The following is a 21,421-nucleotide window of genomic DNA, read 5'->3' as shown; positions in this document are numbered from 1 at the left end:
TGTGATGAGGTGGCGACTTGTCCAGGGTGTACCCCGCCTTCCGCCCGATTGTAGCTGAGATAGGCGCCAGCGCCCCCCGCGACCCCTAAAAGGGAATAAGCGGTAGGAAATGGATGGATGGATGGATATATACATACAGCTAGCCTAAGTAGCATGTTAGCATCGATTAATTTGCAGTCATGCCGTGACCAAATATGTCTGATTAGAACTCCTTATAAGTCAAGAACATCAACAAAACTCACCTTTGTGCATTCATGCACAACGTTATAAGTTTGGTGGACAAAATGTGACAGAAAAAGAAGTGGCATAAATCACGTCTTAGCCAACATGTCCAGGGGGTTTACCTCGCTCGTCTGCCGGAACAGACTGCCGTCGTCCCTGAATTGCTCCCGAGGCACTCTGGCAGATTCAGTGTTGGTCTATTTTCCAATATTGCAGATTTCTTGACTTTATCGTTGGAACTGCGTCTGCTTTGAGTGTCGCAGGATATCCACACATTCTTGCCATTTCTGTCGTAGCATAGCTGTCATCGGTAAAGTGTGCGGAACAAACGAGGGACTTTCGCATCTTTTGACCACTGGTGCAACTTGAATCCGTCCCTATTCGTGTTGTTACACCCTCCGACAACACACCGACAAGGCGTAATGTCTCCAAGGTACCGGAAAACAGTCAAAAAAACGGAAAATAACAGAGCTGTTTTGACTTGGTGTGTGTAATGTGTTTGAGAAAATGGCGGATTGCTTCATGTTGTGACGTCACGAGTAAAAGGTCATTGCTCCGACAGACTATCAATTGAAAGGCGTTTAAATCGCCAAATTCACCCATTTAGAGTTCGGAAATCGGTTAAAAAAAACATATGGTCTTTTTTCTCCAACATCAAGGTATATATTGACGCTTACATAGGTCTGGTGATAATGTTCCCCTTTAAAAGGAAAGGCCATGTAACACAGTGGTAAAAATGCCTCTGTCAACTTTTTTGCAATGTGTTGCTGCCATTAAATTCGAAGTTAATGTTTATCTGCAAAAAAAAATATGCTTCTCATTTCAAGCCAAATATCTCGTCTTTGCAGTCTATTCAATTGCATATAAGTTGAAAAGGTTTTGCAAATCATTGTATTCTGTTTTTATTTTCGAATTACACAACATGCCAACTTCACTGGTTTTGGGGTTTGTAGAATACTAGTGGCTTTCTTTATTTTTCTCACCGTTTTTCCGCAGGTTCCGACTCAGTCATTTTCCTCTTGAGAGAACTCCTGATTTTCCGGATGATCACATTACACTTGAGTCTTTTAATTTATATCCATCTAAACTCCGAAAAAACCCTTCTTCTTCAAAGTCAAAATCATTAAATGATCTCTGCCAATTACCCTCCTCCGGATTGGTCCGTGTCCCATTTTGACAGGAGAAGTCCATACTTTCCTCACATTGCCATTATTTTTGGAAAGTTATTCAAAACTAATGTAAAGTATCAAACAACAGAAGAAAAAGGGATTATTACATTTCAACAGAAGTGTAGATATAACATGTTAAAAGAGAAAGTACACAGATATTAACAAGTAGATTAATTAATTTCTACCTTAATAATGTTGACTAAAAATTTGATCGATAAATGACACAATATGTTACTGCATTTGCCAGCAGACTAAATTAGGACCCTTTGTTTGCTAACTTACTACTAAAAGACAAGTTGTCTTGTATGTTCACTATTTTATTTAAGGACAAACTTGCAATCCAGTTTATTTTTGTTCAAACAAAGCCAATAATGCTATTTTTTGTGGTCCCCTTTATTTAGAAAAGTATCGAAAAGTACCGGTACCAAAATATTGGTTGCCATGCCATGTGCTACATAAATATCAATCAATCAACCAATCAATGTTTATTTATATAGCCCCAAATCACAAATGTCTCAAAGGACTGTGCAAACCATTACGACTACGACATCCTCGGAAAAACCCACATAAGGGCAAGGAAAACTCACACCCAGTGGGCAGGGAGAATTCACACCCAGTGGTACGCCAGTGACAATGATGACTATGAGAAACCTTGGAGAGGACCTCAGATGTGGGACCGAAAGCAATGGATGTCGAGCGGGTCTAACATGATACTGTGAAAGTTCAATCCATAGTGGCTCCAACACAGCCGCGAGAGTTCAGTTCAAGCGGATCCAAGACAGCAGCGAGAGTCCCTCTGTCCCCCCCTCCACAAGGGAGGGGGGGACAGAGGAGAAAAAGAAAAGAAGCGGCAGATCAACTGGTCTAAAAAGGAGGTCTATTTAAAGGCTAGAGTATACAAATGAGTTCCATAGTGGATCCAACACAGTCCATAGTGGATCCAACACAGCCGCGAGAGTCCCGTCCACAGCGGAGCCAGCAGGAAACCATCCCAAGCGGAGGCGGATCAGCAGCGCAGAGATGTCCCCAGAGATGGACAGCCAGTACTTCATCCATGGTCATCGGACCGGACCCCCTCCCTTGTGGAGGGGGGGACAGAAGAGAAAAAGAAAAGAAGCGGCAGATCAACTGGTCTAAAAAGGAGGTCTATTTAAAGGCTAGAGTATACAAATGAGTTCCATAGTGGATCCAACACAGTCCATAGTGGATCCAACACAGCCGCGAGAGTCCCGTCCACAGCGGAGCCAGCAGGAAACCATCCCAAGCGGAGGCGGATCAGCAGCGCAGAGATGTCCCCAGAGATGGACAGCCAGTACTTCATCCATGGTCATCGGACCGGACCCCCTCCCTTGTGGAGGGGGGGACAGAAGAGAAAAAGAAAAGAAGCGGCAGATCAACTGGTCTAAAAAGGAGGTCTATTTAAAGGCTAGAGTATACAAATAAGTTTTAAGGTGAGACTTAAATGCTTCTACTGAGGTAGCATCTCGAACTGTGGATCCAACACAGCCGCGAGAGTCCAGTTCAAAGCGGATCCAACACAGCAGCGAGAGTCCCGTCCACAGCGGAGCCAGCAGGAAACCATCCCAAGCGGAGGCGGATCAGCAGCGCAGAGATGTCCCCAGAGATGGACAGCCAGTACTTCATCCATGGTCATCGGACCGGACCCCCTCCACAAGGGAGGGGGGGACAGAGGAGAAAAAGAAAAGAAGCGGCAGATCAACTGGTCTAAAAAGGAGGTCTATTTAAAGGCTAGAGTATACAAATGAGTTCCATAGTGGATCCAACACAGTCCATAGTGGATCCAACACAGCCGCGAGAGTCCAGTCCAAAGCGGATCCAACACAGCAGCGAGAGTCCCGTCCACAGCGGAGCCAGGAGGAAACCATCCCAAGCGGAGGCGGATCAGCAGCGCAGAGATGTCCCCAGCCGATACACAGACGAGTGGTCCATCCTGGGTCCCGACTCTGGACATGGACATCGGACCGGACCCCCTCCACAAGGGAGAGTGGCACATAGGAGAAAAAGAAAAGAAACGGCAGATCAATTGGTCCAAAAAGGGAGTCTATTTGAAGACTAGAGTATACAAATGAGTTTTAAGATGAGACTTAAATGTATTTGGTATAGCACTTTGCAGAGTACTCAAAGACAGTTTAATGCAGGAAGTTACTTTTTACTAATGAAAGCAAACACCCAGTCAAAAAGGACGAGGCAATATCACGCAGAAAACTACAAACTAGTACTACTACCACGTGGGAATAATGAAGAGCAAATCAATGACTGGCGTGACAAGCTTGCAATCCTACAATACCCCGTTCGTGGACAAGGAGACTTCAGATGTGGAAGCACATTCAATCTCTTCATTACCAGTAGAATTTACGATTCCGGCAGGAATTTGGTGTGAATGCCCTATGTGCGCCAGCCGCTGGACCGCCAATACGCGTGGGCGGAACTGAAATGGTTGAACATCCAGGGTGAGTGGAATGTTTGGATGTTGGAACGGTTCGAATCAGTTGATAAATGTGGGATATGAAGAAGTTTGTATGTTGCCCATTCAATTTTAATAGGGGGAAATTCCTGGTGAGGGAAATCTGGGTCCATAATTTTTCTTCTTCATAAAGGTCTTCGAGCTGCTCTTTGTCAGATCCCTCACCTAGAACCTGAGCTTAGTCCGCATTGCCGGCAGTAAGTCGAACACATTTCCAGTGAGGGTTGGACTCCGCCAAGGCTGTCCTTTGTCACCGATTCTGTTCATAACTTTTATGGACAGAATTTCTAGGCGCAGTCAAGGCGTTGAGGGGTTCCGGTTTGGTAACCGCAGGATTAGGTCTCTGCTTTTAGCAGATGATGTGGTCCTGATGGCTTCATCTGACCGGGATCTTCAGCTCTCGCTGGATCGGTTCGCAGCCGAGTGTGAAGCGACCGGAATGAGAATCAGCACCTCCAAGTCCGAGTCCATGGTTCTCGCCCGGAAAAGGGTGGAATGCCATCTCCGGGTTGGGGAGGAGACCCCGCCCCAAGTGGAGGAGTTCAAATACCTAGGAGTCTTGTTCACGAGTGAGGGAAGAGTGGATCGTGAGATCGACAGGCGAATCCGTGCGGCGTCTTCAGTAATGCGGACGTTGTACCGATCCGTTGGGGTGAAGAAGGAGCTGAGCCGGAAGGCAAAGCTCTCAATTTACCGGTCGATCTACGTTCCCATCCTCACCTATGGTCATGAGCTTTGGGTCATGACCGAAAGGATAAGATCACGGGTACAAGCGGCCGAAATTAGTTTCCTCCGCCGTGTGGCGGGGCTCTCCCTTAGAGATAGGGTGAGAAGGAACTCAAAGTAAAGCCGCTGCTCCTTCACATCGAGAGGAGCCAGATGAGGTGGTTCGGGCATCTGGTCAGGATGCCACCCGAACGCCTCCCTAGGGAGGTGTTTAGGGCACGTCCAACCGGTAGGAGGCCACGGGGAAGACCCAGGACACGTTGGGAAGACTATGTCTCTCGGCTGGCCTGGGAACGCCTCGGGATCCCCCGGGAAGAGCTAGACGAAATGGCTGGGGAGAGGGAAGTCTGGGTTTCCCTGCTTAGGCTGTTGCCCCCGCGACCCGACCTCGGATAAGCGGAAGATGATGGATGGATGGATGAAATTCCTGGTAATTCCGGGTAATCAGGGTATATTCGGAACCGGGAAACAACCGTTCATTCGTTGTCAATAGGGGAGAAAAATACCTAAAAACCGGGAATTTTTTGCGTTCGATATATGTGTCAGGTTCAAACACTGTTGACATCTATTAAACAAGACAAAAAGGCAAAGAATCAAACAGAGACGGAGTTAAATTTGGACTCCGATCATGAGGAGAGACTTGGCCTCTGTACACCTTGCACAGTTCCTGCACCAAGCTCTGACGAAAAGGTTTTCGTCTCCTCTTTTATTTAGATATTCAATGTTTACACAACAACACATGTCAAAACAGGAATGGGGAGCATACACACAGTCACTGTTGTCGGTCACATTGAAGACAAAAGAAGACGATGCCTCGGGTCCGGGCTCGTCCTGGTCTCAGCAAATATATAAACAGTCATTGTTTTCGGTCACATTGAAGACAAAAAAAAGATGATGCTTCGGGCTTTGGCTCGTCCTAGTTTCAGCTTCGGCAAAACAGGAATGGGGAGTATATAAACATTCATTGTTTTCGGTCACATTGAAGACAAAAGAAAGACGATGCCTCGGGCCCGAGCTCATCCTGGTCTCGGCTTCGGCAGGTCTTTGAGGACAAAAGAAAACCCCTCTCGTCGCATTCCAATGTACACAGCAGAATGCCCCAAGACCTTGGCTTGGTCGAAGAAGGACAGCTCTCAACTACTCAATTAAATAAAAGAGATCTGAAAGTTTTTGGATAATTCACACACAAATTACACACTTTTTCTAACAATATGGGAAGAGCTGTGTGGGTGGATGGTTGAAGTGTCAGAGTTGGGTTTAAAAAATGCGAATGTGACTGGTCTCTAGCCGTCGTAGTGTGGGTTGCAGTGCCGATTGATACTGAACGCATCATGACAGGGTTGACTCGAGTTAATTATTTCAATAAACATACTGTCTTGGAAGTCGGTCGCACCACTTTCTAGCGCGCTGGCTCTTCCTCCTCGTCGCGGCACACCTTTCGGTGTCCGGTGGCTGCGTCTGCTGCGGGGGCTCATCTTGCTTGGGGTCGATCTCGTCGCTCACGTGGTCTTCGTTGCCGGTTCTTCCTTCTCCTACTTCTGCCACGATTGCTCCTCCCTCTCCCCTTTTATGCTGCAGCAGAAGATGCCGGGATTGAGCACAGGTCTGTTGTGTACGCACCTGACTCTGATGGCTATAGTGTCGCTCCAGCCGTGCCCCGCCTCTCCGCTCTGCTGCATGCTCCGCCTCCTGGCCGCCATCTTGGCTAGGACCACCGTTTGCCCTGACACCGCTGTCGGCTCGTCGGCTCCGCCTCTCCACAGGGAAAAATTGAGAGATTTTCCAATTAATATGAATAGGAAGTCCCCGAACATTTACAAAGTTCTGGAAAAACGGGAATTTTTTGAAAATATTGATACCAGCACACTTGTCCTAGATGATATAAATGGGGGGTTAGTACGGTGGAACAGGGGTTACTGCGTTTGCCTCACAATACGAAGGTCCTGGGTTCGATCCTGGGCTTGGAATATTTGTGTGGAGTTTGCATGTCCTCCCGGTGACTGCGTGGGTTCCCTCCGAGTACTCCGGTTTCCTCCCACCGCCAAAGACATGCACCTGGAGATAGGTTGATTGGCAACACTAAATTGGCCCTAGTGTGTGAATGTTGTCTGTCTATCTGTGTTAGCCCTGTGGTGACAGGGTGACTTGTCCAGCACCACACGCCACCCCGAAAGGACAAGCGGTAGAAAATTGATGGATGGATGGACATGAATGGGTTGGTGTTGTATTATTTTTTTTTAGAAACAGTTTAAATATGTTGATGTAGCAGTAGTTTGAATTTAAAAGGGTATTTTGGAAATTTCGGGAAAACCGGGAATTTGTAGAGAAATTGAAGACAAATGTTTTGGATTTGGAATGTTCAAAAACCGTTGTGTGGACCGTAAAAACTTTCCAGAAAGAGGTGAAAGTAGGTCTTTGGAAAACCGGGAATTGTTGGAATTACTGGAATTTTATTGAACTTGGAAAATGATTGTGTGTGTGAATGGTGGAACGGCTCTAATTGGTTGAGAAATGTGGGAATTGCGCAAGTTTGAAAAATTACCCAGAAAAAACGGAAACCCGTTTATAGGATATTTTTTAGAAAATATTTTGTGGGGGAGCTCACAATTCCCAGTCGAGCCGAACGTTTTGATACTCCAACAGTTCCGATCGGATGGAAAATGAGGACTCTGGAGCTTGTCAAAGTTTCATAAATAGTTCCATTGTCCAAGCAGTCGTCCAATGAGCGCTAACACAATCAATCAATCAATCATTCATAGTTTATTTCTATAGCTCTTAATCACAAGTGTCTCAAAGGGCTGCACAAGCCACAACGACATCCTCGGCTCAGATCCCGCAATTCAGCGAAAATATTCAACAGAGCAAAAAAAAAAAAAAAAAAAAATACAGCTGAGCTAGTGCTGCTTTGTCTGGCTCTTTTGCTGACATCCCGCGTCGCTTAGCAACAGGTAACGCCTTTTAAAGGCACACACACACACACACTCTGCTTGTCACACCGCGGTGAGGGAAGTCTTGTCTTGTTTTTTTTCTGTCTTGTGATTTGCATATTTGCCCTGCGATGAGGTGGCGACTTGTCCAGGGTGTACCCCCCGCCTTCTGCCCAATTGCAGCTGAGATAGGCACCAGCGCCCCCCGCGACCCCAAAGGGAATAAGCGGTAGAAAAAATGGATGGATGGGATTTGCATATTTTATTTTGAAAAGCAACTCCTCTTGTTTCAGATCACCGGCCCTTCCTTTTGTGTCACAAAAAAATAACACAAAGCGCTCCAACAGGAGGAAGAACAAAAAGGGCTATGACTTAATACTTAATAAAGATAAACAAAAAAATCACTCAATCTTAGAGGAAGAAAAGGAATTTAGAAAAATTACAAAAAAACTGGACGAAGGCTAGAAAAACGAAGGTTGCTCAAAGGCGGAAAAAAGTACAATTCAAAATTACAGCAAGAGAATTCTCTTTTTGTTCTTCCTCTTGTTGGAGGGCTTTGTGTTATTTTTTAAAGTAGATAACACTCAAATGATAGTTCGTCCTTTTGTTAGTTTTTTTTGGAGTGATTTTTGGTTTATTTATTTTTTGTTAATCATTAAGTGCGTAATACTCTGGCTCCGGAGGTTTAAAAAGTGGTTTCAAAATAAAAGCTTTATTAGAACCTCATCACTGCATCTGAGTCCACTCCTTATTCCAAGTCCTGACATTACGATCTGGCCCAGGACAAGGGGAGGCATGAGCTTAAATAGAGCATGATGGTAATGGGAAACAGGTGGAAACAATCAAGGCTCAGGGATGACATCAGACTGGTGACACAAAAGGAAGGGCCCGTGATCTGAAATAAGACGAGTGGCTTTTCAAAATAAAATATGCAAATTACGAGACAGAAAAAACCAAGACAAGACTTCTGTTACGTGTTCGCGGCATCGTGGATGCGCGGGGAGTGTCGCCTCTCGATGCGCAGGATCACAGCAGGCAGGAATGAAGGTATGAGCAGTTTTTAATGTGAAGTTTCAAAAGAACACTTGTACAAAGAACAAATTAAAGATGTGCCTGAGCACAGAAAACTAAATGCTAATATAAACAGTAGGCAGAGTTCAGAGTCCATAAAGCGCGAACCAAGCGCGCGGAGGCAAGCTACATTTAGCAGGCAGCAAATAAACAGACACTACTCAGGTAACACTTGCAGGATGCAAACAAACTGGCGAGACTGAACTTAGGTAGCAGAAGGGCTTAAATACAGAAAACATAATTACAAACCGGTGTGTGAACGAGCCATGCAGGAGGAGCAAATTAGGTAGTCATGGTGACGAATGTAAACAAGGAAGTGCGCTATGAAACGGGATCAAAACGTAATAGGAAAATACAAAAAGGGGACGAAACATACTAGATGTGTGATCTGGAAGACAGATCACAACAACTTCCCTCACCGCGGCGCGACACTGCTTTCATGAAACATCTTTAAATATGTTTTTGTTTTATTTTAATTAAAGCAACAATTCATTCCCTTTTAATTACATTTATTATGAATCTTTTTTGGGCAAAGTAAAGAGTAACTACAGTTTTTAAAAAGAGATTTTTCTAAACATTGAACTGATAGGACTCCATCCTAATGTGGAGTTACACCACCTACCAGCGTTGGCCCCCCATTATATCACGCCTCTCTTCCAGGCTAATGAGTCTCATTAGGTCCTTCAAAGCAAATGATCCAGCTTTTGTCTTTTTTTGTTTAAATGTCTCTCAGAAATGAAACATGCTCCTCGAATCACCTAAACTTGTTCAAGGCTGAGGATTGGTCCTTTGATGTCAGACATCTAAGGATCCGGTCCGTTTCTCTGGACCAACATCGTTTGGAATATGCAATATTGAACAAAGTTGTTGAACAAAAGCAATTTGGCGCCAAAGGGCTGGAAGAGAGATCTTGTCCGTGGTGTTCTGTGTTTCTCATTTCCCCTGCTGGTGCTTATCATGCGCTCTACTCACTGACACTGTGTGTTCTTTCCAAGCGAGAATATCCAGGGTTCAGTTGGATCTACTTCAAGGTGAATTCGATAATCATGTTTTGTTTCATAGCCAAACTCAGTTTGATGTGGACTTTTGTTGTTGTTGTTGTTGCGGTGAGCGTCTGCTTATCCTGCCTTTTTCGCTACAGTCGGTGAAGTGTTGTCTGTTAACGCCGTCTGGTTTTTTAGGGAAACCTGCCCCCAGACTACCGCATCAGCCTCATCGACATCGGATTGGTCATTGAATACCTCATGGGCGGGGCTTATCGTTGTAACTACACCAGGAAAAGATTCAGGACTCTGTACCACAACCTTTTTGGACCAAAGAGGGTGAGCAAATTCATATCACATTCCTTCAACATACTGTTTATTTGTCTTTTTCCACGCTATAATTAATATTACCGTGCCCGCACTCGCTAAATGTGACAAAAAAAAAACTATTGTTACATATATTAGCCGTACCGCAAATATATATGTTGCAAAATGAGTTACTTGTATGTAAAGATTTTGCAAATGTTTATTAACATACCTTATTTTTTTCCAAACGATGTCTGTTACAAGGCAGTAAAACGACTAATCAAACAAAACAGAAGTCATCGTCGTGGACATATGAATCCAAAATCTTATTATACACTCTTAACTTCTTGAAATAATTTTTGGTTCTTGAATTACTGTATTTTCCGGACCATATAAGCCGCACCCACCACATTTAAAAAGAAAATCGTATTTTTCCATATATAGTCGCAGACATGTATGGTGTGAAATAAGTTATTTACAAAGAAAAATGTTTATTTACATACCTTAATTGTTTTCAAACGATGTCTGTAACAGGGCAGTAAAATGGCTGATCAAACAAAACAGAGGTCATCGTCAAGGACATATGAATCCAAAATGTTATTGTACACTCTTAACTTCCTGAAGGACTTTTTCGTTCTTGAATTATCGTGTTTTCTGGAATATAGAGCGTAGTATATAAGCCGCACCCACCACATTTTAGAAGAAAATCATATATTTCCATATAATAGCCGCAGTGGACTATAAGTCGCAGACACATATCTTGTGAAATAAGTTATTTGCAAAAAAATATTCTGTAAATGTTTATTTACATACCTTAATTGTTTCCAAACGGTGTCTGTAACACAGCAGTAAAACAGCTGATCAAACAAAACAGAAGTATTTGTCATGGACATATGAATCCAAAATCTTATTATACACTCGTAACTTCTTGAAATAATTTTTCGTTCTTGAATTATCTTATTTTCTGGACCATATAAGCCGCACCCACCACATTTAAGAATAAAATCATATTTTTCCATATATAGTCGCAGACATATATGTTGTGAAATAAGTTATTTACAAAGAAAAATGTTTATTTACATACCTTAATTGTGTCCAAACGGTGTCTGTAATAGGGCAGTAAAACGGCTGATCAAACAAAACAGAAGTCATCGTCATGGAGATATGAATCCAAAATGTTATTATACACTCTTAACTTCCTGAAAGACTTTTCTGTTCTTGAATTACTGTATTTTACAGACCATAGAGTGCAAGTTATATGTTATATGCAATTTATATGTTGTGAAATAAGTTATTTACAAGTAAATATTTTGTAAAAAAATGTTTACATACCTTAATTGTGTCAAAACGTTGTCTGTAACAGGGCAGTAAAACGGCTGATCAAAAAAACAGAAGTATTCGTTATGGGCAGATGAATCCGAAATCATATTATGCACTCTTAACTTCCTGAAGGAATTTTCCGTTCTTGAATTACCGTAGTTTCTGTTGGGATGTCGCATGGCTGCAGTTGTGTGACCTCAAGTATGCAAAAATCCAGGAGAGCAGAAAGCCGGTAAGATGATTTTAATTTCATCAAAGTAAAAGATATAAACAGAAAGCAGTCTTGCATGGAGATGTTCCCAACATGGTTTTAACTTCGAGCACTGAGGAGTGCTCGAGTGAAACATAAATAGACCTATGTTGATTGACCGCAGCTGAGGACCGCTGCCAATCAACGGCGAGTGTGACAAAAACAGTGCTCAGCGGAGTAAACAGGAAGTATGACAAAATAAGAGCACTGAACAGGAAACAAAGTACAAAACACGAAAAACTATCAGAAAGTAAGTGACAGATCGTTACAGGACCTCCCCCTCAAGGAACAGATACCAGATGTTCCCTGGAAAAGAAAAATGGAAAAAAAATGTCCACAAAGTAAGGGAGGATGGAAGGAGGATTTGGTGGAAGGTCGCCAAACCTCGTGTCCCCGCAGCCAGCGAGGGAAAGTCAGGTGGCGACGGCGCGTAGAGCGCCGCTGGAACTGGCGGGGCGGGCGGCCACGAAACAGCCACATCATTGGCCGAAAAAGAGACGAGTGCATCCCGCGAGGAGGACGCCCAGGGCACGGCCACATCCGCGGCTGACGTGGAGGCGGGCGCGCTGAAGCAGGCCCGGAGACAGCAGACAAAGCGGCGGGGGCTGCAGCCAAAACAGATACCTCTGCAGGAGGCGGCTGAGGAGCCGATGTTGGTGCCGGCGTGGAAGCGGCAGACGTCATCAACGGCGTGGAAGCGGCAGACGTCATCGGCGGCGTCGAAGCGGCAGACGTCATCGGCGGCGTGAAAGCGGCAGACGTCATCGGCGGCGTGAAAGCGGCAGACGTCATCGGCGGCGTGAAAGCGGCAGACGTCATCGGCGGCGTGAAAGCGGCAGACGTCATCGGCGGCGTGAAAGCGGCAGACGTCATCGGCGGCGTGAAAGCGGCAGACGTCATCGGCGGCGTGAAAGCGGCAGACGTCATCGGCGGCGTGAAAGCGGCAGACGTCATCGGCGGCGTGAAAGCGGCAGACGTCATCGGCGGCGTGAAAGCGGCAGACGTCATCGGCGGCGTGAAAGCGGCAGACGTCATCGGCGGCGTGAAAGCGGCAGACGTCATCGGCGGCGTGAAAGCGGCAGACGTCATCAACGGCGTGGAAGCAACAGACGTCATCGGCGGTGTTGAAGCGGCAGGCGTCATCGGAGGCGTGATTGTTGCAGATGTCATCGGCGGCGTGAAAGCGGCAGATGACGCCGGGCGAGGAGCAGCAAATGCTGGCCGAGGAATAGCGGATGCCGGCGGTGACGAAGCCCGGCGTGGTGCTGCTCTTGGCGGCGTTGGGGCTCGGCGTGGAGCCGGCGTTGGGGCTCGGCGTGGAGCCGGCGTTGGGGCTCGGCGTGGAGCCGGCGTTGGGGCTCGGCGTGGAGCCGGCGTTGGGGCTAGGCGAAAGCCCGCCAGGGACGTAGATGTCTCCGTGGAAGGAGACGCTGGCGGGGATGACAGCGGTGTGTGCCTGGCTGCACCGCAGTGTATAGTGGGCCCCCCTCCACTAGGTGGCTGCCAGACACCGTTCACACATGCGGGAAAACGTGCCTGCTCGTCGGAGTCCCCCGGTGCGAAAACCAGGGACGGGCGGGAGGGGACCAGGAGGAGGGACGAAGACACGTCCCGTGCCGAGTCCCAGCAGGAGGACAAAAGCGACCTCACTGTGGGCTCCACTGGAGCTCTCGGCGAACCAAAAAAGAGAGCGGGAGCTGGCAAAAAGAGCAGCCGGGGAGCAGCCGCTGGAAGCTGCGTAGGAGCAGGGAGAAGCAGCTCAGCAGACGACGGGAAGGATGGCGGCGGCGGACGTGCCGGTCGGAGAGCCGCAGTCGGCGACGGAGCCGCAGGAGCCGCGAGACGTGAAGGAGGAGGCGGGCGCGCCGGTCGGTGAGCCGTAGCCGGCAGCGTTGCCGAGAGGAAGGATGGCGGCGGAGGACGCGCCGGTCGGAGAGCCGTAGCCGGTAGCGTTGCCGCGGGAGCCGCGAGGCATGCAGGAAGTGGCGGACGTGCTGGTCGGAGAGCCGTAGCCAGCCGTTGAGCCGAGAGGAAAGATGGCGGCGGGGGACGCGCCGGTCGGAGAGCCGAAGCCGGTGGCGTTGCCGCGGGGAGAGGGTCCGCGTCTGTAGGCTGGGACCGCACAAACCTGGCCTTCAAGTCCTCCAGGAATTGTGCGGTCCAGAACGTCGGCTGAGGATTGCCGACAGGGATTCTCGCGAGGTCACAATTTTCTGGCTCGAAGTTACTGTTGGGATGTCGCATGGCTGCAGTTGTGTGACCTCAAGTATGCAAAAATCCAGGAGAGCAGAAAGCCGGTAAGATGATTTTAATTTCATCAAAGTAAAAGATATAAACAGAAAGCAGTCTTGCATGGAGACGTTCCCAACATGGTTTTAACTTCGAGCACTGAGGAGTGCTCGAGTGAAACATAAATAGACCTATGTTGATTGACCGCAGCTGAGGACCGCTGCCAATCAACGGCGAGTGTGACAAAAACAGTGCTCAGCGGAGTAAACAGGAAGTATGACAAAATAAGAGCACTGAACAGGAAACAAAGTACAAAACACGAAAAACTATCAGAAAGTAAGTGACAGATCGTTACAGTTTCCGGACCATATAGTGGGGTATATAAACCGCACCCACCACATTTTAGAAGAAAATCCTATTTTTTAATATATTAGCCGCAGCAGACTATAAGTCACAGGCACTTATGTTGTAAAATGAGTTATTTACAAAGAAAAATTCTGTAAATCTTGATTTACATACCTTAATTGTGTCCAAACGGTGTCTGTAACAGGGCAGTAAAACGACTGATCAAACAAAACAGAAGTCATCGTCATGGACATATGAATCCAAAATCTTATTATACACTCTTAACTTCTGTAATTACCGTAGTTTCCGGACCATAGAGCGCGGTATATAAGCCACACCACCACATTTTAGAAGAGAAACATATTTTTCCATATATAAGTTGCAGACACATATGTTGTGAAATAAGTTATTTACAAAGAAAGATTCTGTAAATGTTTTTTTACATACCTTAATTGTGTCCAAACGGTGTCTGTAACAGGGCAGTAAAACGGCTGATCAAACAAAACAGAAGTCATCGTCATGGACATATGAATACAAAATCTTATTATACACTCTTAACTTCCTGAAGGACTTTTCCGTTCTTGAATTACCGTAGTTTCCGGACCATAGAGCGTGGTTTATAAGCCGCATCCACCACATTTGACAAGAAAATCATATTTTTCTATATATTATCCGCAGTAGACTATAAGTCGCAGACACCTATGTTGTGAAATAAGTTATTTACAAGGAAAGATTCTGTAAATGATTATCTACATACCTCAATTGTGTCCAAACAGTGTCTGTAACGGGGCAGTAAAACGACTGATCAAACAAAACAGAAGTATTCGTCATGGACATATGAATCCAAAATCTTATTATACACTCTTAGCTTCTTTAATTGCCGTAGTTTCCGGACCATAGAGCGCGGTATACAAGCCGCACCACCACATTTCAGAAGAAAAACATATTTTTCCATATATACGTTGCAGACACTTATGTTGTGAAATAAGTTATTTACAAAGAAATATTCTGTAAATGTTTATTTACATACCTTAATTGTGTCCAAACGGTGTCTGTAACACGGCAGTAAAACGGCTGATCAAACAAAACAGAAGTCATCGTCTTGGACATAAGAATCCAAAATGTTATTATACACTCTTAACTTCCTGAAGGACTTTTTCGTTCTTGAATTACCGTGTTTTCTGGACCATAGAGTGTGGTATATAAGCCGCACCCACCACATTTTAGAAGAAAATCATATATCTCCATATATTAGCCGCAGTGGACTATAAGTCACAGACACATATCTTGCGAAATAAGATATTTACAAATAAAAATTCTGTAAATGTTTATTTACATACCTTAATTGTTTCCAAACGATGTCTGTAACACGGCAGTAAAACGGCTGATCAAACAAAACACAAGTCATTGTTATATAGCTAGCTCTCTAATCAGTTAAACAGCCTCAATAACTCCACGGTGAAGTTTTGATGAATTTAGGAAATTGAAACAACACAGAAAGAATGCCATTGTTAGTCAATAATACTAACACAGACACTCGTAAACGTGTTTGCATATTAGCTAATGCTAACGACGCCAGCTTCATTACGATAACACGTACAAAAAGGCATGAAATCACTCTTAGAGACACCAAATATCAGACGGTTAAGTAAGTAAGAATTATTTTAGTCGTATTGTAAAACTTACAAACAATGTTTGGAGTTATGAATGAATAACTCATACGAGTAATAACGCTATGGACGTCTAAAAGACAGAATGGCCCTTCTTGGTGAATCTACTGAGGAACTTTTGACACTGAAACCAAACAAAATAATGCCAATGTAAGTCAATATTACTAATACAGACGCACGTAAATGTGCTAGCATTTTAGCTACTGCTAACGACGCCAGCTTCATTGTGATAGCACGGACAAATGTGCATAAAAACACTCCTACATACATCACACGTGGGACGGATTAGTAAGTATGAATACTTTTAGTTATATTATAAAACTTACAAACGTTGCTTATAGTTATGAATGAAGCATCCATACGAGTAGAAACGCTATGGACGGTTGAAAGCTCAAACAGAAGGGCACGGCAGTGAGCAAAATAGTCCGAAAGATGGCGCCATAGCACAAAAAAAAATATATATATATATATATATATATATATATATGTATATTTGCACCGCCTTCCGCCCGAATGCAGCTTTGATAGGCTCCAGCACCCCCTGCCACTCCAAAAGTGACAAGCGGTAGAAAATGGATGGATATATACAGTGGGGCAAAAAAGTATTTAGTCAGCCACCGATTGTGCAAGTTCTCCCACTTAAAATGATGACAGAGTTCTGTAATTTTCATCATAGGTACACTTCAACTGTGAGAGACAGAATGTGAAAAAATAATCCAGGAATTCACATTGTAGGAATTTTAAATAATTTAATTGTAAATTATGGTGGAAAATAAGTATTTGGTCAACCATTCAAAGCTCTCCCTGATGGAAAGAGGTTTTGGCTCAAAATCTCACGATACATGGCCCCATTCATTCTTTCCTTAACACGAATCAATCGTCCTGTCCCCTTAGCAGAAAAACAGCCCCAAAGCATGATGTTTCCACCCCCATGCTTCACAGTAGGTATGGTGTTCTTGGGATGCGACTCAGTATTCTTCTTCATCCAAACACGACGAGTTGAGTTTATACCAAAATGGATACATGGATGACACAGCAGAGGATTGGGAGAATGTCATGTGGTCAGATGAAACCAAAATAGAACTTCTTGGTATAAACTCAACTCGTCGTGTTTGGAGGGAGAAGAATACTGAGTTGCATCCCAAGAACACCACACCTACTGTGAAGCATGGGGGTGGAAACATCATGCTTTGGGTCTGTTTTTCTGCTAAGGGGACAGGACGATTGATCCGTGTTAAGGAAAGAATGAATGGGGCCATGTATCGTGAGATTTTGAGCCAAAACCTCCTCAAAGTGATAGCTTTGAATGGTTGACAAAATACTTATTTTCCACCATATTTTACAAATAAATTCTTTAAAATTCCCACAATGTGAATTCCTGGATTTTTTTTTCTCATTCTGTCTCTCATAGTTAAAGTGTACCTATGATGAAAATGACATACCTCTGTCATCATTTTAAGTGGGAGAACTTGCACAATCGGTGGCTGACTAAATACTTATTTGCCCCACTGTATTTACATTATGGTTGTCATTGAAGAAAAGTCTATTCATAAGCCATAAGGGGAAAAGAAGAAGTGGCTAATTACAATACACCATAAGATCAAATTGGCCCCAGTAAGTAGATGAATAATGTGGGCAGAGCATTTATTAATGACACAGAGCACTCTGGGGCCAATGAGTATTGACATTTAAAATGTGGCGTGCGGTATGCACCAACGAGCAGCGAGTGCAGGAGACCTTAGCCTGTAATGGTGCAAGCAGCAAGGGGGAAACAATCCTATTAGTGACGCCCGGAGCTGCAAACTTTTTACCTTGTCGCTTTTTGGCGATGAAAGGAGAAGTAGTCACAATTCCTCTGCTTGGGAAGATCAACCCAAGCCTTTACTGGAGCAGAGAAGATTGTTCGCTCGGAAAGTAGAGACTCTAAGCGGCCTTTTTCCACCAAAAGTCTAGGAACTTTAGGTCAACGCAGTCCCGGGTAGTTTATACAAATCAGGCTGATGACGTATGGAGGAGTAGTTTACTATATTTCTACACATGGAAACAAACAATATTAGGTCATGTTTCTTTTTCTAAAGCATACAGGAGGAACGGGATTCATATGTTCCCATTCCTGGGTGGATCTCGCATGAGAGGTGTGGGTGGGTGACTAATTTTGCAATGCAGTTTGCTGAAAATGTTGGAAAGCGCCACTCTACGTAGCAACTGACGCCTGTGGTTAAAGTTGGAGTTGCCGCAAAGCACATTTTCCGATAATTTAGACTCTATTGAGTGGATAGTGAATCCTCTACCCATATTTGTCACGTTTCATGTGTCAGGTAAACCACAAAGAATCGGGCCATATAAATCCCCTTCCTGCTGTAATTAAATGAAATACACAGCAATGATATGCAAAACAATGTGATTTAAAGACACAATGTACCGGATTTCAAATAAAAAGTGGGGCTTTTTTCCAACAGTCAGAAATTTGTCCACTACTCTACTCAGTAAATGATGAATTCTTCTGGGTAAGGCGAGTCCTTTTGGTCCATTTCAGCTGTAAATAACAATATGTAAATAATACATGTCAGGGTTTTGTCTGTAAATAACAATGTATCAATAATAAATGTCAGTGTTTATCTGTAAATAACAATATATCAATAATAAATATCAGTGTTCATCTGTAAATAACAAGATACAAACAATAAATGTCAGTGTTTATCTTAAATAACAATATGTAAACAATGGCAGTATTTATACGTAAATAATATATCAATAATAAATGCCAGTGTTCATCTGTAAACTAGGAATTACAAATAATAAATGTCAGTGTTCATCTGTAAAGAACAATATATCAACAATATGTCAGTGTTCATCTGTAAATAACATTATATCAATAATAAATGGCAGTGTTTATCAGTAAATAACAATATATCAATTATCAATGTCAGTGTTCATCTGTAAATAACAATATACAAGCAATAAATGTCAGTGCTTATCTGTGAATAACAATATGTAAACAATATATATCAGTGTTTTTCTATAAATAACAATATGTAAACAATGTCTGTTTTTATCTGTAAATAATATACTGTATCAATAATAAATGTCAGTGTTCATCTGTAAATAACAATACATCAATAAAAAATGTCAGTAATTATCGGTAAATAACAATATATAAATAATAAATATCAGTGTTTATCTGTTAATATATAAACAATAAATGTCGGTGTTTATCCGTAAAAAACAATATGTAAACAATGTCAGTGTTTATCTGTAAATGATAAATCAATAATAAATGTCAGTGTTCATCTGTAAATAACAAAATATCAATAATAAATGTCAGTATTCATCTGTAAATAACAAATTTATCAATAATAAATGTCTGTGTTTATCCATAAATAACAATATATAAATAAGAAATATCAGTGTTCATCTGTAAACAACAAAATATAAACAATAAATATCAGTGTTTACCTGTAAATAACAATATGTATACAATATATGTCAATGTTTATCTGTAAATAACAATATGTAAACAATGTCAGTGTTTATCTGTAAATAATATATCAATATTAAATGTCTGTGTTCATCTGTAAATAACAACATAGCACTAATAAATGTCAGTGTTCATCTGTAAATAACAACATATCAATAATAATTGTCAGTGTTCATCTGTAACTTACAATATATCAATAATAAATGTCAGTGTTTATCTGTAAATAACAATGCATCAATACAAAATGTCAGTGTTCATCTGTAAATAACAAATTTATCAATAATAAATGTCAGTGTTTATCTGTAAATAACAATATATGAATTATCAATGTCAGTGTGCATCTGTAAATAACAATATATAAGCAACAAAGTCAGTGCTTATCCGTAAATAACAATATGTAAACAATATATATATCAATGTTTATCTGTAAATAACAATATGTAAACAATGTCTGTGTTTATCTGTAAATAATATATCAATAATAAATGCCAGTGTTCATCTGTAAAAAACAATGTATCAATGATAAATGTCAGTGTTCATCTGTAAATAACAATATATCAATAGTAAATGTCAGTGTTTATCTGTAAATAACAATGCATCAATACAAAATGTCAGTGTTCATCCGTAAATAACAAAATACAAACAATGTCAGTGTTTATATGTAAATAATCTATCAATAATACATTTCCGTGTTCATCTGTAAATAACAATATATCACTAATAAATGTCAGTCTTCATCTGTAAATAACAATATATCAATAGTAAATGTCAGTTTTTATCTGTAAATAACAATATATCAATAATAAATGTCAGTGTTTATCTGTTAATAACAATATGTAAACAATATATGTCAGTGTTTATCTGTAAATAACAATATGTTAACAATGTCAGTGTTTATCAGTAAACAATATATCAATAATAAATGTCAGTTTTCATCTGTAAATAACAATATATCAATAATAAATGTCAGTGTTCATCTGTAAATTACAATATATCAATAATAAATGTCAGTGTTTATCAATCAATCAATCAATGTTTACTTATATAGCCATAAATCACTAGTGTCTCAAAGGGCTGCACAAACCACTACGACATCCTCGGTAGGCCCACATAAGGGCAAGGAAAACTCACACCCAGTGGGACATCGGTGACAATAATGACCCAGTGGGACATCGGTGACAATAATGACCCAGTGGGACATCGGTGACAATAATGACCCAGTGGGACATCGGTGACAATGATGACTATGAGAACATGATACTGTGAAAGATCAATCCATAATGGATCCAACACAGTCGCGAGAGTCCAGTCCAAAGCGGATCCAACACAGCAGCGAGAGTCCCGTTCACAGCGGAGCCAGCAGGAAACCATCCCAAGCGGAGGCTGATCAGCAGCGCAGAGATGTCCCCAGCCGATACACAGGCGAGCAGTACATGGCCACCGGATCGGACCGGACTCCCTCCACAAAGGAGAGTGGGACATAGAAGAAAAAGAAAAGAAACGGCAGATCAACTGGTCTAAAAAGGGAGTCTATTTAAAGGCTAGAGTATACAAATGAGTTTTAAGGTGAGACTTAAATGCTTCTACTGAGGTGGCATCTCGAACTGTTACCGGGAGGGCATTCCAGAGTACTGGAGCCCGAAATGAAAAAGCTCTACAGCCCGCAGACTTTTTTTGGGCTTTGGGGATCACTAATAAGCCGGAGTCCTTTGAACGCAGATTTCTTGCCGGGACATATGGTACAATACAATCGGCAAGATAGGATGGAGCTAGACCGTGTAGTATTTTATACGTAAGTAGTAAAACCTTAAAGTCACATCTTAAGTGCACAGGAAGCCAGTGCAGGTGAGCCAGTACAGGCGTAATGTGATCAAACTTTCTTGTTCTTGTCAAAAGTCAGGCAGCCGCATTTTGTACCAACTGTAATCTTTTAATGCTAGACATGGGGAGACCCGAAAATAATACGTTACAGTAGTCGAGACGAGACGTAACAAACGCATGGATAATGATCTCAGCGTCTTTAGTGGACAGAATGGAGCGAATTTTAGCGATATTGCGGAGATGAAAGAAGGCCGTTTTAGTAACGCTTTTAATGTGTGACTCAAAGGAGAGAGTTGGGTCGAAGATAATACCCAGATTCTTTACCGTGTCGCCTTGTTTAATTGTTTGGTTGTCAAATGTTAGAGTTGTATTATTAAATAGAGTTCGGACCGATAATCAGCATTTCCGTTTTTTTGGCG

At 42.7% G+C, this 21,421-nt stretch overlaps 1 protein-coding gene across 6 annotated transcripts in view; it reads left to right on the top strand.

The window, feature by feature from the left end:
* The window catches only part of trpm3 (transient receptor potential cation channel, subfamily M, member 3), a 400,472-nt gene that overhangs the window by 278,812 nt on the left and 100,239 nt on the right, over window positions 1-21,421 (top strand). For all 6 annotated transcript variants that reach the window (XM_061897816.1, XM_061897779.1, XM_061897795.1 and 3 more), the window contains exon 13: window positions 9,782-9,922. In XM_061897816.1, the coding sequence (XP_061753800.1) occupies window positions 9,782-9,922 (141 nt within the window). The remainder of the gene's footprint in view (window positions 1-9,781; window positions 9,923-21,421) is intronic.

The sequence above is a fragment of the Nerophis ophidion genome, linkage group LG01 (assembly GCF_033978795.1).
Source record: "Nerophis ophidion isolate RoL-2023_Sa linkage group LG01, RoL_Noph_v1.0, whole genome shotgun sequence".
Taxonomy (NCBI): domain Eukaryota; kingdom Metazoa; phylum Chordata; class Actinopteri; order Syngnathiformes; family Syngnathidae; genus Nerophis; species Nerophis ophidion.
This window is presented reverse-complemented; position numbering and strand designations above follow the sequence as displayed.